This window comes from Diadema antillarum, unplaced genomic scaffold, assembly GCF_040938485.1.
Source record: "Diadema antillarum isolate AM-2024a unplaced genomic scaffold, OU_Dant_1.0 scf00000058, whole genome shotgun sequence".
NCBI lineage: Eukaryota > Metazoa > Echinodermata > Echinoidea > Diadematoida > Diadematidae > Diadema > Diadema antillarum.
The window spans coordinates 383,729-408,278 of NW_027270947.1; the positions used below are offsets into that span (position 1 = coordinate 383,729).

At 38.2% G+C, this 24,550-nt stretch overlaps 1 protein-coding gene across 1 annotated transcript; it reads left to right on the plus strand.

Annotated features, from left to right (window-relative positions):
* Positions 1-7,143: 7,143 nt before the first annotated feature.
* On the plus strand, positions 7,144-22,357 carry LOC139715964 (lipid scramblase CLPTM1L-like). The gene is made up of 15 exons (XM_071627510.1): positions 7,144-7,192; positions 8,357-8,543; positions 9,470-9,573; positions 10,488-10,674; positions 11,792-11,919; positions 12,306-12,378; positions 13,321-13,438; positions 14,498-14,592; positions 15,177-15,261; positions 17,003-17,106; positions 17,939-18,138; positions 19,251-19,341; positions 20,789-20,833; positions 21,459-21,574; positions 22,279-22,357. Exons 2-15 carry the CDS (start codon positions 8,364-8,366, stop codon positions 22,355-22,357), a joined length of 1,605 nt encoding a protein of 534 aa, XP_071483611.1. The 5' UTR covers positions 7,144-7,192; positions 8,357-8,363.
* The last annotated feature ends 2,193 nt before the right edge of the window (positions 22,358-24,550 follow it).

A 24,550-nucleotide genomic window follows, 5' to 3' on the forward strand; every position in this document is an offset into this window, starting at 1 on the left:
ACCGACTTCACTTGCCACACAAAAACGAACATTACAAATGTAGCTGGCACTCACAAATGCATCGACAGACAGGAGTTGAACACACTTGCGCTCCTGCCTTGCTCCGCAACAACATTCACAATACGAGAAGCTTGCAACGAAAATCAGGCCATGCACCATCTGGCCAGCTCCATAAAATTTTGCTTATCCCCAGTCACTTCTCGAAAAGTAACCCAACGTTCTACGCGACTTGTACACGCAAAGAGACGTGTTCATTTCGGAAAACGTCTGCGTGTTAGCAATGAGTCTATAGTCAAACGACAAAGTGTTCTGAAGACATATTTGTCCATAAAAAAGACTGTAAATTATATTGCTCGTGACTGAGCAAGTGCAAGGTATTTAAAATGTGCAGTGCAAGCACGGGTGTTAAGCATACAGCGTAGGAGTTTGGTGCAGTATATAATGCATGTAAATACGCATTGTGTGTGTCAATTGTGAATGAAACGTGTTCTTCTGTTAATCGGGTACTCCGCTTAATTGGGTAAGAAACGCTCTGCCCGAGCTTACCCGATTATAATGCGGAGAGTACTGTACTACAGTACATGTACATCTGTATTGAGTAAAATCAAAGAGGTTAGTTGAGCGCTTGTACTCGCACTCGCGCCGCTCGCTACATCGCTTATCGTACGCTGGCATCGCTGGATGAAAACAGCGACTGTGTATTAACCCGCTGCGGAGCGCGAATTTAAGAACCCGCGAATATGTTTTCGAGTCGCTCAGCGCGAAAAATTAATCGCGCAAAAATATTGACGTTTACAGTATCTCCTTGGCAGAAAAGGTAATGACAAAAGAATGACAGATGCTGTACATCCTGTAACTTTGGTATTATTTAGACATAGTATTTTGCTTTGTTTTGTTTTCAAAATGTTTTATTAATCATTTAAATAACTTTTTCCCAGTCAAACGTCAAGTGACACTATCTGACTGCATTCTGTCGCAGCAATATTTGTCACTAAATGAACAAATCAACTCACATAATGTTAATCTTTCTTCATTTTCGACTTGAACCTTCCCTCTTGCAGTGACTTTACTGCTTAGTCTCTCCACAAGCTCCTTGATATGCTCTGGTGACTTCCCCTGACCCCAGACGAGCAACACATGCTGTCCCTCCTGGATGCTGTTCTCCATGTTTTGATCTGCCTGGACATGGGGATGAAATGTAATCAGGGTGCTTGCTTGGCTTTTGAGCCTTTTGTGTTATTCCTACAAATCTTCAAAAGATTACTAATTTTACTCATAGTAACCTTAAACAAATATTAAAACACGAAATGCACGAAATGACACAGATGTATGGGGGTTTCATTCAAAAAAGACACACACACACACATGCACACACACACACACACACACACACACACACAAGAAAACAAAACCAAATGCCATAAAATAACCCCTGCCATTACTGCATACTCGTGAAATAATCTCACCGATTTTGCAAAATGAAAAAAAAAAAAAAAACACACCACAACAACATCGAACATCTCGTATGATCTCGTCTGGACTCTAATTTACAGTAGTAGACCTACATTGTAGCTGGATACTCTTGGTGTAGATCTATTTGTTTATGTCTATGAAGTTTAATACGCAGCGCGCAGGACATCATGCGCTAAAGCAATCACCAGCACATATTACAACAGATGGGACTGAACTACATTGACTCGCTGCAATATCGGCTGTCGAGTTCTTCTCTGCATGTGATGCATGCAAAAGAAGTGAGCTTTGTTTGCAAACGACACTGCTGTTGACTACTGGAAGGACACTCACTCAAAAAGAAAGTTTAAAAGAGCACTTAGATATCACACTCACCTTAATCAAGCTTCCACAAGGATACTAGTACTTCAGTGTTGATTCTTGTACCTTTGTTCGCACAGCACCTGCTAACTAGCGATAGCGGAGACTACGACACATTTAGCGATCCGGTCGGTCAGTCTCGTCTTTACGTGTATTTGATACATGGACCTCGACGGGTCGATGTCGATGACCTACACGTAATACTAGTACCCAACCGAGGAGGATTATCATTGACAAAACCGCTTACTCATTCTCCAAAGCGACATAGACCAAGTATCGCAGGCATGATTCGCGTCATACTCATCACACAGTAGTTATTCTTTTTTTTTTGTTGTTGTTGTTGAAATCCCTGTGTTCCAAACTCTAAACCTAGATAATGATGAATGTTTCGATATACAGCACAGACCTTTTTTCTTTTTCTTTTTTTTTTTTGCTTTGTTTCCATTCGACAGCTGTGAAAAGGACATGAAAGCAGTGGCGTATCTAGGGGGGGGGGGGGGCAAGGGGGGCACGTGCCCCGGGCGCCACTCCCCGGGGGCGCAAAAAAACGAAGAAGAAGAAAAAAAAAAAGGAAAAAAAAACGAAGAAGAAAAAAAAAAAGAAAAAAAAAAAGAGAAGAAGAAGAAGAAGAAGAAAAAAACTCGCCCGGAAAAGGGGGGGGGGGGCAGAAAACCAAATAATAATAATAATAATAATAATAATAATAAGGTCTTATTTACCCCGGGTAGCCTCTTCAGTGTTGCCACTGCTCTACCAGAGGGCCCTGCTATTATTATTACCCTAGCGTTGCCAGGTACCCATTTATACACCTGGGTCGAGAGGGACATTGTGGGTAAAAACATCTTGTCCAAGGATGTAAGCACTGGGCGGGATTCGAACTCACGGTCCTCCATTTGGGAGTCGGGAGTCTTATCCACTATGCCACAGCGCCCCCACACATCAAACAAGACCAAAAAAAAAAAATGATGTCGCCGACAAAATGACAATGTTTATTGTGTTCACACAAGAATTCCATGTTCTGTAAGTAAGCTGAGGTACATAAATTTTCGGCTCGCTCGATGCGCTCGCTCGCCAAAATTTATATAAAAAAGAAGGTAAGAACAAAACGTGATGATGACATGGACAAAATGACAATGTCTATTGTGTTCTCACATGTCACTTTATATTTAGCAGGCAAATGTTTCACGGAGCAGCGGCTGCCATTTCTTTCGTTCAGAAGCGATCGCCAATTGGATCAAAAGAAGGCGCCAACGGTTTCGAACATAGGGGGGGGGGGCGCAAAAAAACAACAACCCAAAACAAACAAGATAAGGACAAAACGTAATGATGACGCGGATATATACAAATTTCGGCTCACTCGCTCGTACTAATTTAGAGTATTTTTTAAAGTCCTCAGTTTGGGTCGTCACTATATCTTGTAAGAATTGTAAGATTTAATAAGCAAAAAATGACAAGAATTTCATGTTTTGTAAGCGGAAATACAAAGTTTTTCGGCTCGCTCGCTGCGCTCGCTCGCCAAAATTTATCCCCCCAAAAGAGATAAGAACAAAACGTGATGATGACGCAGAAATATACAAATTTCGACTCACTCGCGCGTACTAATTTAGAGTATTTTTTAAAGTCCTCAGTTTGTTGGTATAAATCGTTATCGTCGTCGCTATATCTTGATTAGAATAGTAAGATTTAATAAGCAAAAAATGACAAGAATTCCATGTTTTGTTAGCTGAAATACAAAAATTTTCGGCTCGCTCGCTGCGCTCGCTCGCCAAAATTTATTTAAAAAAGAGATAAGAACAAATCGTGATGATGCCGCGGAAATATACACATTTCGGCTCACTCGCGCGTACTCATTTAGAGTAGTTTTTCTAAGTCCTCAGTTTGTTGGTATGAATCGTTATCTATAAGGCCGTCACTATATCTTTATTAGAATTGTAAAATTTGATAAGCAAAAAATGACAAGAATTCCATGTTTTGTTAGCTGAAATACAAATTTTTCGGCTCGCTCGCTGCGCTCGCTCGCCAAAATGTATATAAAAAGAGTTAAGAACAAATCGTGATGATGCCGCGGAAATATACAAATTTTAGCTCACTCGCGCTTACTAATTTAGAGTATTTTTTAAAGTCCTCAGTTTGTTGGTATAAATCGTTATCGTCGTCACTATATCTTGATTAGAATTGTAAGATTTAATAAGCAAAAATGACAAGAATTCCATGTTTTGTTAGCTGAAATACAAAAATTTTCGGCTCGCTCGCTGCGCTCGCTCGCCAAAATTTATCAAAATTCATTACATTTAAATCACCCTCAAAAGGACCCCTTTTAAGTGCTTGAAAAAGTACGTCATGTGGACTGTGTTTAAAGTCCCTACTGGGATGGGGTTGGGGTGGAACACTTTTTCAGAAATTAGGGGCGCAATTTTCGCGCTTGCCCCGGGCGCCGTTTTCCCTAGATACGCCACTGCATGAAAGACAGGCCCTATCCAAATAAGCTTTTGTAAAATTATTCGAAACAAGAAGCAAAATCATTACCCAATGAAGGTAATAGTAAAGAAATTAATTGATCATCATATTAGGCCTAAATCAATCAATCATACTTGCATGCATTTTTTTATATACATTTATGCTAAAGGGAATGAAACCCAGAATAGTCTCGTTGATTTCCTCTTGTGTCTCAAGTTCATATAATCTTGCAATGAACTGTAGGCCTATGCAATTTTCTAGTTAGCCTCCCTACCCCCTTTCTCTCTTAATTACTATATCTTTTCTATATACACCTAGGCCCTATCTATGGCTATTTCTCTATATGTCTATATCTATATCTATCTATTTCAATCTATTTATCTATCTATCTATCTATCTATATATCCATCCATCCATCCATCTATCTATCTATCTATCTATCTATCTATCTATCTATGTATTCATCTATTTGCCTGTGTATAGTATATATCACCCGACGACGGAACAAATTAGGCCTATTTTGTTTATCTTTATATCCTGTCCTCCTGAGGATTGTGATTAAAATATGTCAAATTATAGGCCTACTGTCATCTCTGCATAACTCGAGTCAACAGACTGATTGTTGGTTTTGACTCCGACGATGTTCGACTTCTGTGATGTATATACGATTAAACACTTTTCGTACTTTGGTCTCATGATCTGTTTTTGCCTGTGCTGTCACTCAAGCCAGTCGATAGCTCAAAATAATCTACAAGGAGTGCACTTGAAAAAGAGTACATTGCAAAGCTGATTGACATATTGAATAGTTAACATTAATATTGTTGACAGTTTCTGCTTGTTGAAGCAGATTTGTTTTGTGTGTGTGTGTGTGTGTGTGTGTGTGCACACTGTGTGTGGGAGGTATTGTCTGTTATACACATCGAGGTATGTTATAAAATTTCTCCTATTGGTTCTGATGGATCATTTTAGACAAAAACCATGGTGTACCATAAAGAGTAGAGCCTATCTTTGTTTTATTATCTTGTTAATAAAACATATTTACATTAAAAATTATATAATCTTGCCCCCCCCCCCCCCCCCCCCCGGCCCCGGCGGCCATTTCGGTCGGGCTATAATTCGTATAGGAAAAGTGATCAGAAAGTGGTGGTTGATTAGTGCGTGATTAACATCTTCAGTGCTGTTTTTAAAGTAGGTGGTCTACTCTACGCTCATATCAACGATGGGATACGCTGATACACCCCATTTTGTGGCCCGCTTTAGAAGAAGAACACAAATCCATGAAAAATGATAATGCTGAACTTAGTTAATTGGTAGACCCTATACAGGTTCAACAATGCAGTATAGGTCCTATAGGTATGTATACGAAGAAGATCAGAGGAGTTGCTTCATGGCTGATATACGTTTCAAACCATAGTTAAAGATGAAAAAGAAATATAGATGTATATTTTTCAAAAAGATATGAGACCCTATACCCTTCACTATGACCGTTCCCATTCTGTCGCTTAATTCCCTCAGAAAGGTCTGTTAGTATCTCCAATTTTTATCGCCGCCTGAGAAATCCTGTAGTCTTGGACCTATACATACCCTAGTAATGTTGGCACATCAAATTCAAATTTATGTCTTTGATTCAGTCTACAATAATTATGTAATCAGCTATTTCATTATTTTAACAATTGTACTGTACGCAATTATGCAAAATAAAACAAACAAACAACTTGCGTTGAACCACAAACGCACGTGATAATTGAAATTTAACAAAGTGGAATGAAAGAGATGACAGGAACCAAAAGAAAAAGAAGGGAAAAGATGAAAGAAAAAAGATGAAAGATGAGAAAGAATATCAAGAAGAATGGAAAAGAAGAATACACGCCCCTTTTCATAGATTTCTTCACAACTGAAGTGATAACTACTATAATCGGCAATCTGTTGCGTGTAACTATTTCAATTTGAAATTTAAGGTGGTGATCAGGGGCGGATCCAGGAATTCCGTAAAGGGGAGTTGCCTTTACACAATTAAAGGGGGCGCACGCCCCCCCCCCCATTTTTTCTTTTTATTTCTTTTGTTTTAACCAAAAATAAAGAGAGGGAGCGCGCGACCGGTGCGCCCCCTCTGGATCCGCCACTGTTGTGATGGTTGTCAAGGATGGAATTACAGCTCTCTCACTTATCGTGACCCCAAACTCATCTCGAGTAAGGCATTGGGACGTGGTGCCTTGTTCATTACAATTTGTTATAAATATTGATAACATTCTTATTCCTCATCCCAATCACTATAGCCCAGGTGAAGATCGGATATTGAGGAAGTAGCAGCTAGGGTATCGTCACGGCCGGCGCCACGTTCTTAAAAGCGGGGGGGGGGGGGGGGGGGGGAGGGGGAACAGTTTACTAGTATATTTCTGGTGCCACTTCAGGGTTTCATCAGCTAACAAGCAAAAAAAAAAAACAAAACAAAACAAAACAGAGCAGCACGAAAAATAAGCTTAGTAACCACGTTTTTGTTTTTGTTTTTGTTTTTGTTTTTGTTTTATTTTTCTAGTGCCACTTTCGGGGTATTAAACAAAAACAAAAAACAAAACGACCCCCCCCCCCCCTAAAAACACTGGTGGCCCCAAGTGGATTAGTCTAGAGCTATGTATTCCTATATATCTCTCTTTTTTTTTTTAAGTGCCCCCGCCCCCCACCCCGTTCTACATCCAGGGATGTCACAGCTTGTGGCCTACTTACCGGCTTTACAGTGAGGCTTACCGACCCACAGAACTCATTCTGTGTACCGACCCCGCTTCCCCGCGTCGCTGCCAGAGTAGCAGAGAGTTCAGTGATCGCGGTGTAATAAGCGCGCTACTCGCTATGCTACGACATACAGCTATAGAACTGAGACCCCGGCTCTTTGGCTGCCTTGCTAAAAGTAAGTAATGTTTCGAAACTACGAGAGATCAGTGCTTTGCCGTAAAGTGAGTACTTTGAGCGAGTGTATGCTACATCATGTGTCGGAATTTTCGTAAAGAGTGAGGTTTTTAATGCACGTGGATATTGCAGAATTAAATATTTTGAAGACCTTACACCGTGAAAGATATGACTGTTTACATGAATATGAATATGTGGGAACGTGTAAAACGTGCAGTGTCTTCAGGGTCTCGTGTTCATGTGTAATCTCCTTTTGACCTTGGGACCTTGTCAATGTAGAAAATATAGCCGTAGCCTAATTTGTGATGTTTGATAACGAAAATATTCACACCTGTACGCAACACCGCACATGTTGAGTTAGAGGCTCAAGAGCTGGTTAGCATATAGACTGTTGTTATCTTGTCAGGGGGCCGGGCGCGGGCGGGGTGCTTTTGCCCTTTCTGTGACATGAGAACAAATCGTGTGATGTGATGAGCTCAGCCCATCAAGCTCTGCCTCTAGTCTAGCCTTAACGTTAGTAACAATAAGATGAAAAAATAAGTGCAACTTCCTCCTTCTTGCTAGCAAACAGAACATACCGGTATTCTGTAAGCTGAGTTGAGAATTTCTCAAACACTAGTCTAGTGTTGATGTGAAATTGTAGGCATTTTTTTCCTTAGTCCAGAAAATGTGTTTTTCTACCTCTTGCAAATTGGTTCCATTTGCATATCTGATGATAAACAGTATTTTTTTTTTTTTTAAATTTAGGTCTATGACTTGCTCAGGTTATTGATCAGTGTAATTTACCTCTTAACACACCTGGTTAACATACCTGATTCTGCCTCTTGAGACTCTCTCTATTCAAAGGATAATATAACTGTCTGTGACGTGAATGATAAAGTGCAACTTCTCTAGCCTGAAGTGAACAGATCTAGCCAATACACTTGTTTAAAAAAAGTATTTTTAATGTCACAAGTTCAGTTCTGTAATTCAGCCACTCAGACTACAAAGTACAGAGCAAATTTCCTTTTTTTTTTCTTTTTTTTTAAAAACATAAATCCCGTTTGTGATTGAGGGTTCATAGTAACCAAGGAAATGCCAAAGGTCAAGATCCTTATATTCTTTCTGTGGGAGAAATCTCATGATAACCTGTGCCTCATCATGACCAATCAAAATTTCCTGACAGCGCAGTCATGGCATCCATTGGTAAGTTCTTCAACAACGTCCTGATTGTACTCTTCCTGGGCTACCTGTGCAACGTCATCTATACCTCATACCAGCTCTTCAATCCACCCCAGTGTGACATTGCCAAGGAAGGGAAGAGCAAGTGCCTCAGCAGATATGAAAACAAAAAGTTAAAGTCACAACTACAGGTAACATTTATGAGCCATCTTATGTTGCTATAAAAATTCAGTTATGTCAGCAAGTTGTGTTGTTGTGGTCAGCAAGCTATGTTGCTATAAAAATAAGTAATGTCAGTTTTTCTTGTTTTCTTCTTCTTCTTCCATGCCCAAGAATTGAATTTACCCCAGTAAATCTCATTTGCAAGTTATATATTTTAAAGTCTGTACCGTTTATTTCCTATATGATATTCATAGACTTATTTTAGTTTGTACACATTTGGTTTCCCATTATCATGATTGTATGAAATTTATTCCATTATCTCAAAATTTGAGAAGTCTCTACACTAGCAAGTATGCCCTGCAGTTAAAACATAATTTTTTTTTTTTTGGTCAATATCTTTATTCTCAAAATGTGCAGCTGTTAAAAAAGGCTATTTGAAGCTGAAGGGTATTGATAACTCAGTGTATTTTGTAGTGTAGAAAAATACAGAACAGCAGTGGCAACACCACAGTGCCAGGGGTTTTATCATTCATTTCTAAAATGGAGTTATGGCCCTGCCACAGCCACTTCATATACAGGGCAGGTGCTTTCTAGATGTAATTGACCCACATTACCCAATACAGGAAATGATTGTTTTACAGCGTAATTGAAGTGATGCGAAGTTGAAATGGCAAATGCAAAGACACTCAGGAGGTGCTTCCTCTGTGAAAGTCACTATGAAGACAGAAGTTGGCCTTTAGTAGTCTCATGTCAGTGATTATGTTGTGGACAATATATTGTTGGAATCAAACAGTAACTACTAACCACAGTTGGGGTTCTGTATGCATGACATGTTGAGTATGTAACAGGCATTTACAATCAAAATATATTAACTATGCACTTTTATTGCATCTTCCATCACATTTTTCATCATGCCCTTAAAAATTCCACCTCTTACTATCGATATTTTGACCAGCTCAGAGTTTATACGTCACTAAGCTCCGCGAGCCCTCCCAAGCTGAAGCAGCAGGACGAAATTCTTCATGTAAGCAGACTGAATACCACTGTAGAGACATCCTGGTAAGTGAGTCTCCATAACTTGTGACGTTAAAATGTACATGAAGAAGACTGGAGACAAAAATGTCCCCAAGTGATTTAACCATATGACTCTTGGGACACAGATAAGTATATGAAGAGTTTGTTCGCAAAAACCGATAAGTATGGTCTCTGTCATAAAGTACAAAATAATACCTTTTAAATGATATGTTGGTCACTACATATAAAGGTATATTTTTGAAGTTATGGTCAAAAGAAGCAAACATTTTCTTATTATTCTCTTTATTTTTCTTGACCTTTAATCGCAAATATCTCCATTCGGCAAATATGGAAGTATCGGTTTTTGCAAACAAACTCTTCATATATATATGTGTATGTATAGATGACAATGGCCCAAGAAAAGAAGATGAAACAACTTAAACAAAGAAGTCCATCTAAGCAACCTACCATATTGTACACAGCGATGTCGTTTTTATTCCACTTGCCCAAATATGGGCAATCATAAATCATAAAACTGGTGAAATATAGATGCTATGATCCTGAAGATGTTTGTCATATCAGTGATGTGTATATTGCCCTAACGTAAAATTAAATGATACTGATGGAAATATCTTCCTCTTTCTGCCATTCATAACAGAGGGCACACTCTTCTTGTGCAAAGTTGCCAATGTTGTATCCTGTTTTTCTTGTTATCTTGCTTTAAATGTCCCAAGAAAATAGAGTACAGGGCCCAGCTGTATTTAATATGATTGTCGTAACTGATGTGTTTTTCTCTCCCAATACAGAGAATCTTCTCTCCTCTGTCCCCCACCCCCATATGAATTTGCCAGAAAGGAACTCTCTCTGTCCATTTCTTCTGATTTAGAATGCTGATGTTTATAATTGTAATATCTATGAATGCTGTCTTTCCTTTTCTATTTCCCCCCTCTCTCTTCCAGGACAGTCAATGTGTCCCTACCCGCTAAAACTTGCCGGAATGGAAGCCTGTTTATCCACGCCTTCCTGCAGGCCTCTGGCTCCAACAAGCTTGAGCCTGACATGGCGTCCCATCGGACCTGGAGCCTTACCAAGTATTCTCTGCCCAGAATGGAGACCTTTAATTTGCTGAGTGAGGACGAGGCTGAGGTGCGTGTGCTTGCGAGGTTTTTCTCATTCTAAAGCAGGGGAATTTGATGAGTCATAGCAAATTGAAGCCTGTGGTGCTTACGTAATTCTGTGTGTTCTTGTTTGTGTGAACATTGCCTGTCAAAGTAGTGTAACGTTATGTTATTTACATGCATGACACTAACGGTGGCCCGGTGGCCCGGGGCCACCAAATTTAAAAAAAGGGCAAATTTGGTGGCCAGCCTTGTTCTCAGGTAAGATTCTGCTGAAATGCATGGAAGGTGAACTTGCGATACTCAGGTGAGTGCGAGACCCCCGGGTCTCTTGTCTGTTTAGATTTGGTTGTACATTGAAAACCCACATAATGAATATGCTTCATGGCTGTTGTGATATTTCATGTTATACTTGAGACAATGAATTTAATAGTTCAGATTTTTTTTTTCTTTTAATAGTTCGGTTGGATTTTACCAGTACTCATTCAAAGTTTATTGCCCAAAGATATCATCACCATTAAGTGTTGTGTGTGTTGCAGTACCCACTTAAAGTTTAATGCTTATGTATACTGGTACTGCATACAAGTTTATGGCTACAATGCAGCAAAATTTAGCCATCAACCATTTTGGGATTCTTTTACATGTGATTTTAAAGGCACTGCTTACAGTTGGGAGCAGTGACTTAAAGAATGTTTGAGATATCACATTTGATGAATATATATGGTCATTTGTGTCACAAAACATCCTACCATGTCAAAATTTTGCAATAAAGCCCAAAATGTAAGGAAATATCAGTATATTTCTCAGTATAAAGGCAAAACTATAGACAGTTTAATGTAGAAACATTTTTATTATAACTATTTTTCACTCTTTGTATATTTAACATTTATTATGTTGATTCAAATGTTTACATGGGTTGTTTCTATCCCTAACTAACATTTTAGAACTACACAACTGTATTTTGAAGCACTAAAGCTGGGTTTTTGTTTCATCTGCAAATGGTAAATAATGCCAATAACACTGACTCTTTAACTATTGATTTTGTATATGTTTGCATTCTGAGCTTCACAGAAAGAAAATATGATTTAATTTTCACTGACTACCATCATTTACATTTTTATCACACTTTGTGATATTTTCAGAAGGGTACATCCAGTGGAAAATCAGAAATTCCTGTCGCACACTGGAAGTCTAAAATTTACCTGAGGAGTGTCGTCGAGCCAGTAACGTTTCATCGGATGGAGATTCCAGCCGATGTTTACAGATTCTTGAAGTGAGTCCACACTACACTTGCATTTTTTGCTCACTTATTTTTCACTTTGACACAGTTTTGCGCTGGTTGTATAAAATTCTGACAGCTCTATTCTGAACTCTTCAAATCTGATGAGAAGAATCGCAAGCAACCAACTGCTCTAAGTTTTCACAGCAGCGAATTGATGACATCATACAATGTTCAGTTAAGAAATGAGTTTTGATTAACGGCCAGATATGTCTCGCTCATTGTTTCATTTTTTTTTCTTTTATGCTTATTATCTTATGTTTCATGTCAACTTGTGAAGAACAAATATTTTCATTGTAATTTTTTATATTAAAGTCATAGACCATTTATTGAGGAAACAAATTTTTGTGTCCTATGTATCACTATATCCACACGCACAGACTGTCTCCTCAGAATGATTACCTGCCAATTCTGTATGTGCACAAGCTATCGGAGAAAGCAAAAGATCTACAGGTATGTTGTATGTCTTTTCTATGTGATCCTCCATCATACAAACCTATCAATCAGTATATGAATTCACATTTGCATAAATATCAGAAATAAGATTTGACTAGAGGACTGAATTTTGGACATTGCTGTGTTTCAGTGGCAGGGTCTTTGGATGAAGATATAATATGTGATATATCAAGAATGATGTGAAGGAATTAGTCAGATTGAAAGGTCTGTAAGTTGTCTGGAAAAATACTGTTCCAGATTGTCTTCTGCCCTCTTTCTTTGTAGGTGGTATTTATTTATCTATTCTGTATACACTGTCTGACGCATAATCTGAATAATTAATGAGTGCATATGGTAGTGTCAGTTGTGATGTTTGTGGTGATTGAAAGGTTGATATTAGTCCTTTGGCATACAGTGCTGGTTACAATGATGAAGCTCTAATGGTTCAATTGAGAGTTTATGATTGGAGGCTGCTTTTAAAACATGGTTTGTTTCTTTCTTTTAATGAATTGTGCATGATATGAGTACTGTGATGTAATGAGCAAGGCTGTGGACTTTAAACTGGAGATCTGAGGTAAAATTCCTACCAGGTGGTTATGTCTGCAAACAAGCTGCATCAAGCACCGTGTCCATCTTTACCGAGGTGTAGAAATACAAGGATAATGATAATTGCAGCTGACATCAAAGAGACTTCTCTGGAAAGCTGGAGACCAAATGCTTTATTATCTGCTATGTTTCATCATCATTATCATCATCACCATCAACTCCATCATCACTATCATAAAGATCATGAATCATCACCATCATCATCACCATCATCATCATCATCACCATCACCATCATCATCATCCTTGTCATTAATATCAGTATTATCAATGCTACTTCTTTTATCATTCAACTACCATTATTATCACTATCATTTAGAATCTATTTCAAATGACCTCTTTTGACCCCCATCAGCCCATCAATGAAAGCTGCGAGAAGAAAGAACTGACCATACACTATGCCCCCTTCTCCATCGGGCAGCTGAGGCTCTTCAGTAACCTGGAGCAGAGCACCCAAATGATGCGAGACCTTGGTATGAATTCACCGTCTCACAGAGGGTTCCTTACAACTCATCATATAGCTCCTAAGTTCATACTTTCTTTTTTACGTGTAAAATCTGTAATCCTCAGCAGCTACCTCATATGTTACTTGCCACCACAAAAGTCAGGTAAAAGACACAGAACATCAACGTTTTAAACGAAGTGCATGTATCATTAAATTCTCCAGACCCAACCTATTTCTTCCATTTTATTTCCCCAAGTCCACTGCAGACACGGTTGGACAGCCACCCATGAGTGCTAAAAAAGCAGTTTTTACAGTTAGTTGCAGTCAAGCTTGTATGTAGGAGGTGTGGCATGTACCTTTAGCTAAATTTGAAGCACCTGAGTAGCATGCTTCTAATGAAAACTGAAAGTAAATTCCAACCAAAGGTAGTTAAGTTTGACTTTTGTTCAAAAGTCAAATTTCATAATTCTCAGCCAAATCACTGCACTTTCTCAACTTCTATGGCAGATTACTGTTAGGGACAGGTCACATACAAAATCTTACCCCTTATCAGTTTTGCCTTGTAGACTTGGATGAATAAAGTAAATGTCTAACCACCATGCCTCTTTGGTAGGGACAATAAACCTCTCTTCGAGGCTTCAGGAGCTATGCATTTATCGTCCAGTGAACAGGGTATATTTGAAAAATTTCAGTGTGCACTTCTAAGTTTATAGATTATCTGTGGCAGTTTGTGTTGGCTGCATGCCAGTTGGTTTGATATGTTGCCAATGTGAGGATCAGCATTGTAGAGGACTGATCTACTGTTGCCATTTCATGGTTTTCATATGAATTTGAACAATGACTGAAACTTAGCTGGCAGCAGTAAAAGATGCTTTGACAATATTGTTGTATTAAATGATTTGTAAGTTTCTACAGTTGTCTTTGCATAATCAAGGAGCACTTTTTTGGGGTTCACTGCACATTTGGGTTAAGAAATGCTCTCTGCCTGACACTACCCGATTATGGGAAGACAACTGTTCTTGTTTTAATGCTCTGCAATTCTTTCCTACGCATTTTTGTCTTCCCTATGCCCTGGTTCTTTGTGTAGGATTTCATGATAAAGACATTGAGGAAGTGATGGGAATCTTCACAGACATTAGCTTGCTGATGCTGGGAGCAACTCTCTTTGTGTCATTTTTCCATGTGAGTATGATATGTGCACTCCTGTGCCTTGGAGATTTCGTCGCTACCCACAGGTTTAGCATGTGGCACGCTTAGTTCCCGTAAACTCTGGGTTGATACCATAATGCTGTATTTGTCTTCATCCTATCTGTGCAAGGGACTTTGGACAATGTGCACAATGCTAAAGGTTTTTTTTTTTTGTGCCAGTCAGCACTCAAAGCACACAAAGAGTTAGGCTGCATTTTCTCTGTCAACGATCGTTAACTTTAATACTGTAAAACACAATATTTTTGCATTTCGCGGCATTAAATTTTCACGAATTGGAGTTGACTGCCTTTTTCGCAGCATGTACGCAAGTTGCATCTAACATTCAATGCGTATAGTGTAGACAAGAACTTTCATGTGCATTTTAATTTCGCGAATCTTGACTCTCACGAAATTTGCAAAATTCTTGAAATTCATGAAATTAACATGCACGCGAACATTCTTCGTTTTACAGTATGCTTGCAATTTTTCTACACTAATCATATCAGATGCTGAGAGAAAAGTTTGGTGGCCCTGCAAAGTTTGTCACTTCTAATTGCTCTTTTTTTCTCCATTTGCAGCTTCTCTTTGACTTCCTGGCATTCAAGAACGACATTTCCTACTGGCAGAAGAGGAACTCTATGGTTGGCTTGGCAATTTCAACTGGTACGTGCCTGTAGGCCTACTATGGTCTCAGTAGAACCTTACCAGCAATACTGACTTTTCATGTCCTCTTGTTGGCTGTTCTATTTTGAATAAGCCTTGTTGATTTTGTGAGCGTGAAACAGAGAAAGAGAGGGAAAGTCTAACCCGATATTTCTAGCAAAGGAGTTATGTGTTCTTGTACTCCTACATATTGATGCAGTCAGACTGGCATACTTTTTATGCCTCCGCCAACGAAGTGGCATTATGTTTTCGGGTCGTCCGTCCGTCCGTCCGTCCCGTTTTGTTTTTGTCGATATCTCAAGAACCGTGAGGTGGTTTTGCATCAAACTTGGTATGAGGGTATATCCTGGGGGGATAATACTTTGTTTGGATTTTAGGGTCGTGGGGTCAAAGGTCAAAGGTCACAGGTTATTTTGTGAAAAAAAGGTTGAAATTTCATGTTTTTCTCCATATCTCGCAAATGGTTTAAGGTATCTTCATGGAACTTAGTATATATGCATGTACCAATGGGCAGTGATTATCTAGGGAAGTTTTGGGTCATGGGTCAAAGGTCAGGGGGTCAAAGGTCAAGGTCAACTCCTCAAAATATCACTACTTTCCTTATGTTTATGTAATGCCTGAAGGATTTTTTTTTTTTAACTTGATGTATGCATGTATAACCCAATTTATATTCTGTGGGAAGTTTCTTGCCAAAAGGTCAAAGGTCAAAAGGTCAAAGGTCAAGTGAAAGTGCTAAACTGCACTTCTTCCTCCATATCCTAAAAGTAACTCAAGGTATTGTCATGAAACTTACATATTTATGCATGTTCTACCTAACAGTGATTCTCTTTGGAACTGTGAGGTCAAAGGTCAAAGGCCAGGTTTAGATAATACTATTTTACCATTTGATACTGAAATTATACTTTTTCTCAATACCTTGAAAATTACTCAATGCATAAACTTATAAAAGGGTCAAAAGTCAAGTAAAAATCATCAGTTCCCCCAAATACCTGCACTCTGACGTTTTAATCATTCATCCAATTGAACCTAGTTCTAGGAAAGTGAACATTCAGCACATTTGTGGCAAACCTGTCATTTTAATATTTTGCCAATTGTGTGAAACTGTCATCACACATTGTCAAGACATTGTACTATAGACCTATTAGGAGAACCATGCATTATGGCGGAGGCATACACCAGTCGCCGTAGCGACATTTCTAGTTTTATTTTAAGACTGTATTTGCTTCCCCCGCCTCAAAATCATAAAGTTAGAATTTCCCAGTTTGTCAGGCATAGCATTGTGTTTGTAAATGTGAGTCTGTCTGACACTCAAATTTTAGATGCTCCAGGTCATCTCGGCAACCACGTCCTATTGAATCCAAGCCTAAAAATATGTAGGAAATTTTAAACTGTCATGGTTGCCTTTCCAGTCATGTGATGTGTGAGCTAACTTATCTTGTCATACTTTTGTGTCTGCTGGGTAGGATAATTTTGCATACTTTTAATTCTGTGGAACCAGAATATGAAATGATATCACATATGCAAAATGTTTGTGGGCTTTTATTCATGCAGTTCATGCTAGTTTCATGTTGCACCAAATGTGCAAAAATTTCCACACCTCCAAAATGTCCACTTCTACAGTACCGCGTGGAGAAAGAAGCCTGTCTGCGGATGTTAGCGCCTTGCAAATCACATGCAAGTGTCGCAATCAAGCCTGCAGGAACATTTGCAAATTTTGAGTCGCTTTTCTGTATCTTTTCAGTGACATGGCGATGTGTGAGCCAGCTGATCATCTTCCTATATCTCATGGAGGAAGACACCAGCCTGTTGGTACTAGTGCCTTGTGGGATAGGTGCAATTATTGAGGTGAGGAGGAAGCAGCATTGAAACACATGAATCTCTCTTTGCCATATATGAAGCTGTTTGTATGATGCTACAGCTTTTTGACCAGCAGCCCAACTCTCTACAATCTCCAGCAATATGTTTCTTTCTTTTTTTTCAATCCTTCCAGTCATTGTATTCTTCAATTATAACCATGAAACAGATTCTCTTCTCCTCATCCGCTGTTGAGTTGAATTGCGTTGAAATTTCTTGGAAAATGAAAATACTGTTCGTGCGGATATTTTCTTGTAAAGATATTTTTGCAAATGGCACTTGGCTGATAGGATATTTTTGTGTTCTTGATTTATTGAATTTGTGTTTTGTGGTCAAGATAATTGTAAAAAAAAGAGCAAAAGACAAAACTTCAGAAGAAAGTGTGACTTTTCAAACAAATAGTTTTGTCCAAACATTGCTTGAAACTAGTACTGCTAGTATTTAGACTATACCAGGGAATGCTGTTGGTATGTCTGTAGCATCTGGGCTCAATAGTTGCTGGATATTGCAATGCTAAGTGTGCTCAACTGGCCGGAGACAGTGTATGCAGGGCAAATTTGATGTTTTCATTTGCCAATATTTTTGTGAATTGTTATTTTTGCAATTGAGAGCTTATTCGCAAAATTTGCAAAAATGAAACCACTGCGAAAATGTCAGCATATGCAGTAATCTGTTTCTGTGATGTACATTGCCCTGTGTAATTTCATACTGCAGCTGATTGATCCATGTTTCTGTGTGAGTGCAGTGAGTTAGTAGGGACAGCTGTGCTGGAGAGAGATTAACAAGGTGATCCGTTCTGTCGATCCGTCCACACATCCTGCAGGTCTGGAAGGTGAAGAAAGCTTTTAAATTCAGCATCTCGTTCGAGGGGTGGAAGCCCGTTGTTTCGTTCGGCTCCTCAAGTGATTCGGAGAGAGCCACAGCAGAGCTTGATTCCACAGCCATGAAGTATATGTCGTATGGTCTCTACCCCCTGTGTGCACTGGGTGCAATCTATTCTCTCATCTATGTGCCTCACAAAAGGTGGGTTGATGTCTGTGTGTATCTCTTTACGCTTTTTCCAGGTTCATGGCGAGATTTTTGACCGCACATCATTATTGCTCTGTTTCTGCTGTATATCCAAGAGGGACTTTAATATTTGACTAACGTATGGCTGTAGAATACAGAGGCTGTAGAATCCTTACAATTGTCACTTTCAACTCGCACAGCATTTAAAGAGAGATGAAACTTATCTATGCAGTGACTGCAATTATTGCCATGTTTAAAGGGGATGCCTAGTAACCGATCAGTGGGAATCAGTGGGAATGCTGAGGGATTATTGTTCCAATCCTTGTGGATTCATCTAAGAGTACATTATATATATCTATTGTTGTGTGAAAACTATATGTTTACTTAATGCCCCGTCACTGTACAGGCATGCTAACCTGGAAACATTGAACTGCACATTACTTGAATATGAGACCATTCTGAAGCAAATAATTTTCACACAACAATAGATATATAATGTACTCTTAAATTAATCCCACAAGGATTGGAACAATCATTCCCCAGTATTCCCACTGATTCCCTCTGATCAGGTACTAGCCATCCCCTTAAATTACTTTGACCGTGGTTTTCCTGTAGTCGAAAAGATGTGAATGAAGCGTTCCTTTTAAATGTGTCAAGCACATTGGAAGTTTTTAACGCTCAGTTGTATGTTCTCTTTGTAAAGATCTGAATTTATATTTCATGAATTCGTTGTCATCTTAATTGACATGAAATTCATAATTTTAATTTATTGCATCATGAACTAGATCCTCCTCATTCAAATTCATGAAATTGGTCGAGTATGCATGCCCATGATTCAATCCAGTGCTAATTTACGTCAATGTAGAGCAATTTGTCAATCAGTTGCATTAGATCCTCTTCATATTAGTACCTTTAGGAAGCATTAAACATTTATGAAAAGTAATGGGAATGATCTTTTAAATTATTGTACACACACACACACACACACACACGCAAAATAAAACCCAAAACAAGACTGGTAGGACCTTGTACATGTTTGATGAGGGGATAGGAGTGAAGAATTTTCAACTCACTGGTTCCTGAATTTGTCTTTAGTTATTTGTTTATTTGTGTTTCTTCCATTTCAGCTGGTATTCATGGCTTATAAAAAGTTTGGTGAACGGGGTCTATGCCTTTGGATTTGTGTTCATGTTACCTCAACTTTTTGTAAACTACAAGGTAAGTCATTGCATTTATTGATGAGGTCAGTTTGTGCTTACATACCAAATATATTACTCGTTTACTACATGTTTCGGACTAATTGCCAAGTGTTAACAAATACCTGGCTGATCAAAATTTGTTTCCGTTTGAATGACAAATATTATTCTAGTGGAATAAGTGCTGTTATAGTAGTGTATATGCCATTTGATATTAAACACAATCAGCCTAACTGCCTAGGTGTATTTGGAACTATAATGCTTCTGAAAGGGTTAGGAACATTACCTTGGATTACCAGGGTGGTCCTCAACTTGAAATTTTAGCATGTTGCAAGCTCAGAATCTGAGAATATTGCAGAAATTGAATATGCGCGGAGCGTACACGATGAGTACATACTGTAGTACGCAATATTTTGCTGCTTATCTCTCTTTGTGCTGCTTACATTCAATGTTCTCTCTCATGTTTTGCACACAAATATCTAAAGTACCTGGTAGTTTGATGTTTCTTATGTTATACACATGTTTTGCACATTTTTGAATACTTTTACTTTGAGCTTGTTGCAAATTCTTGAGGATGTTGCATAGCATGTTGCTGGCTTTTTAGGATGTTGCACAAGAATTTTAGCATGTTGCAGCGACATGCGAAAACCCCTCGTGGACCACCCTGGATTACTGAATAGTGTTACCTGTATACTCTAGAGAGAAATTCCCCTCATTTTTTAATGAGATGAAATATATTACTGTATACGCTATAATTTTCGCGTACATAAATTTTCGCGAATTGCCGCTGTCACACATTTTCGCGAGTGGTTAAATTCGTGATTGGGGGACCAGAGAAAATATGAAGTGGCAAAGAAAGTGTGAATTTTCAACTTACTAGCAAATAAGAATGATACTAGTTATACACTGCATGAAAAAAAACTTACCAAACTCTGCGAACTAGTAAGTTAGAGTTCAACATTTTTGAAGTGGTTAAGTCCTTCGCGCTAGATTTCTGACGAGTGGTCCCCTTGCGATAATGGATTGGCTCTCTACAGTATTCGTAAGTAGACGTGGACATGCGTAAACAATCTTAGCCAGTATGGTCTGTTCAGTAAGCCGTGACATGGTATACTAGTACTGAAATGTTCGTATCATCAAGGCAAGGGATTCATTTTGGAAGGTAATATTTTCGCGTGTTGTTAATTTCGCGAATAGCTCCCGACTCGCGAAATTCGCGAAAATAAAACCCCCGCGAAATATATAGCGTATACAGTATATGTCATGTTCCTGGAAATATTGCTTGTGGAGCGTGGATCAACATCTTTGGCTTGGTTTGGCAGTGAACTTGACTTTGATATTCATTAGCAGTAATTAGCTATGTGTTCAGTAGCTTTATAATGATTAAAGATTGAACATCATTTCCCAGTAGAACACCAAGTAAAACATAACAACATCTTCAATCTTTCCCCTTTCTCTGTCTTCTCCAGATGAAATCTGTTGCCCACTTGCCTTGGAGAGCCTTCATGTATAAGGTAAAAATTATGCCAATTATGCAAATGGGAAAAACAATGCTTATGTCTACATGTATATGAATACATGTACATGTATGATGCCAACACTCCAGTGGTACCTACGTAAGTAGTGTACATTGCAGCAGTAGTGTAATTTATGCCAGTATACTTGAAATTATATGGAAAATTTCTAACATGTTTTCAGAGGTGATGTAGGTAAATTGCATGTTTTGTAGGAGTTTTAATTGTTTAAAATCTTTTTTCTTTTTTCATTTTTTGTGTGTGTCTTCACTGCTTAGAGGCATCTGGATGATAGAGAAGTGTAGATAATAAGAGGTTCACATAATCCAGGTCAGACTGTACATTGTAGTGTCATGTATTGATGTCTGCGAGAGTGTATCACTTTGAAATCATAAGAATGAATAGATGAATGAAAGTCAGTCTATTTAATAGCAGGGAGTCATAAAAAAAGGGATATTGGTGCTATTGTGCAGAAGGGCGGAATTAATGGCTGAAATGGAACTCACAAGGCTCTAACAAAAGAAAACTTGAAAGAAAAATGAGATGTGCAAGAGCATAACGTGTATGGAATTGTGGCGAGATACTAGACAATGCAAATCACCATTTTTATCTTCTGTCTCCACAGGCCTTCAATACTTTTATAGATGACGTATTTGCCTTCATTATCACCATGCCTACCATGCACCGCCTTGCCTGTTTCCGAGATGATGTCGTCTTCCTCATATATCTTTATCAGAGATGGTAAGTATTTCTCATTTCGTATCTCTCATACTATGTGACCTGATTATTGTGTTATTTTTAAAAAACAGTCTTTGTACATATTGTGGGAGAGTCACTAGATTGGTTTAAAGATAATTTATGACAATATTTTGTCATGACAAATTTGTCACTCTATGCCACTTTCATATGATTAGAATATATTTCATGTATTCTGCAAATTTTGACTGTGCGAATTCACACAACATCACCTGAGCTATTTAAGAGACTGTAAATGCCAACTGGCATGCGTGCCTGTCAACAGAACTGAACCTTAGAGCATGAATGTAATCAAGATTTCAATGTTTTTCAATGAAAAAGTTTTTGAAGAATAATTTTGTAATGCATGGTTAGATCAATGTTTTGCCATAATTTTGACAAGAACAATTGTACATTGCAGTAGCCCTCTGTATGAAATAATTTAAAAGCGGTTACATTCGCGGTAGTAATTTTTCGTGCTTGGCTGGGTAAGATCGCATGACCACCATGATTTTGAATTATGCGGAATCAAGACATTTATTAGTGGAATGTATGACGTCAAAAACGTTTTGTTGTTTTTATTTTCATGTTGGTTTCTGGTTGTACCAAAAATGTGAAAATTTCCACACCGCGAAAATTTCCAATTTTACAGTATTACTTATGCTTGAGGTATTTATAGCCATGTACCATTATTTGTCCCCTCTCTGTAGGCTGTACCCTGTGGACAAGACGCGGATCAACGAGTATGGAATGTCTTACGAAGAAAACAAAAAGGAACACAAAGACTGAAAGTTGTGCTTTCTTTTTAAGTCCTTGAGCAACTGTATTATTAGAGTGGCACAGATTTTCTGTACAGTATTGGAATCATTCTTTATACTGTATTAAACTCAAGCAAACAGTTTTGGCAGTGAGGCCCATTTCTGTGACATTCCAAGTGAAAGTATCAGGCAGGATGATATTGCCATTATTGGGACATGATCAGTTTAGACGAGGAACCCTATCAACTCAGTAGGCTCTGTACAGTGTAATATGCACAGTTTTGTGCTTTTTCAAACTATCTTGGTAGTGATAGGCTCCTGTTTGTAGATTTTGGGATGGTTTGCCCTGTTTTTGGCAGCCGTGATGTATGCAGGCATCCATCTCTCTTATGTGTTGGTACAGAATTTGAGAGTTAGTTGACAATTGCACACACTCAGTATTATGCAAGTCATATCCAGTGGGACCTAAGAGAGAAAACACTTCTGCCTGTCCTTTATTATATTCAACTTGCCTAGAATGAAAAAACAACAAAACAACAACTCACCAAGCACTTTTTTATGAACTTGTATGAAATTATGATTTTCAGCCAGGCAAGAGATTTCTGTTTCTGAACTTCGCTCAATCTTACTCTCACGTTTCCCTGAGTTTATTCAAGGACCATGTTAGGTAAAATCCTATCAATAACACATAAAACTATTTTTTGATAAATTTTCTCTTTCTGATAGCCTAGATTTTGCATCATTTATGCATGACAGGCTTTGTTTGCTATGGTAAAGAGGAAGGATATAAATTTTTTGTCTTTTGTTGAATTAATCTTGAGTGTGGTATATAGATGATAGCCACTACATCTCATATCCCAGCCCTGCAAAAACCAGCATGTATACAGGAATGTGAGAGCATTTCTCTTTTGAATTACAAGTTTATTAACATCAAGACAAAATTGTTACACTGGACATTTTTGCTGACAATTGAGTAGACTCCGCTACAGTCTTGCATTGCAGATACACAGGGTCATAAAATTTTTCTTGCAATAATAAAAGCAATGCCCTGTAAAGAAAAATGTGAACATTTTAGGCAATAGATTATCATTTTGTTTGCAACTGATTGACAAATTGCCCTTCACCATTGTTAATGAAGGGCAATATGTCAATCAGTTGCAAAAAAAAACAAACAACAGCAAATGACTAGATGCAAGAATTACTCATTTTGGATTGTCATTTTGTTTTGCAATACAACTTTGTGACATTGTGTTGTTTTATGATAAATTATTCAACAATATTGCAGACTTAGTGGCCTATCCCGCAATCTTACACCAGGCGATCCATTGTTGCACAAGACTTTGTGATATTGTTGCAAACGAAAGTGAGGTGAAAGGTGTGATATGAATGTAAGCCTTTGAGAAGGAATAAAATGATTATTTTGTTTGCAGACAAGGTTATGATTCCTTGTTTGACTTTTGTGTGTTGAGTTTGATGCTTCGTCAGCATTTATTGTGGACTTATTGACAAATTGCCCTACATCGACCTAAATGATAGTGTTTTTAGTACATGTAGTAGCAACAATGACATATTATAGGCATACTTTTCTTGGGTTAGGCTCGAACCAACTATCTCCTGATTACTAGACACGCATCTTATTCACAAGACAACATACATATGTACCAAGCTTTCATCTGACAACTACAGCTGTAGCAACTGGTTCTTAGGGAGTTTAACTTTCCATAAAAATTGATACTCATGCTAATGTATATGTATAGTCTGTGCAGCACAGTTTTGCTTTAAAGGGACTGTACAGTACTGGTTTGAGGTAGGGATTCATGTTTTTGAAACATTCCCTAAGTGAGATAATGAAAAGCCTCTTATGAAATATGAAAGAGCATGTAATTTTCAGAAGGATTCAACGTTTATTTGATGAAAAATTGGTTTTCAAAATGGCTGAGATATCCAAAAAAGTGCTAATAATAAAAGGCGACATGCCCCAACTTTATTAGTATCTCTTTGTTTTCACCTTGTTTTTGGATATCTCAGCCATTTCAAAAACCGATTTTTCATCGAATAAACTTTTGATACCCCTTAGAACCGCATGCTCTTTGACATCTCATAGAGTGGTTTCAGAATATCTCACAAAACATTAAAAGCTAAATCTTCACCTCGACCAGAACTGTACACACCCTTTAATACTGGTGTAAAGTCACCATTTACCTTTGAATTTCCAAGTATTCAA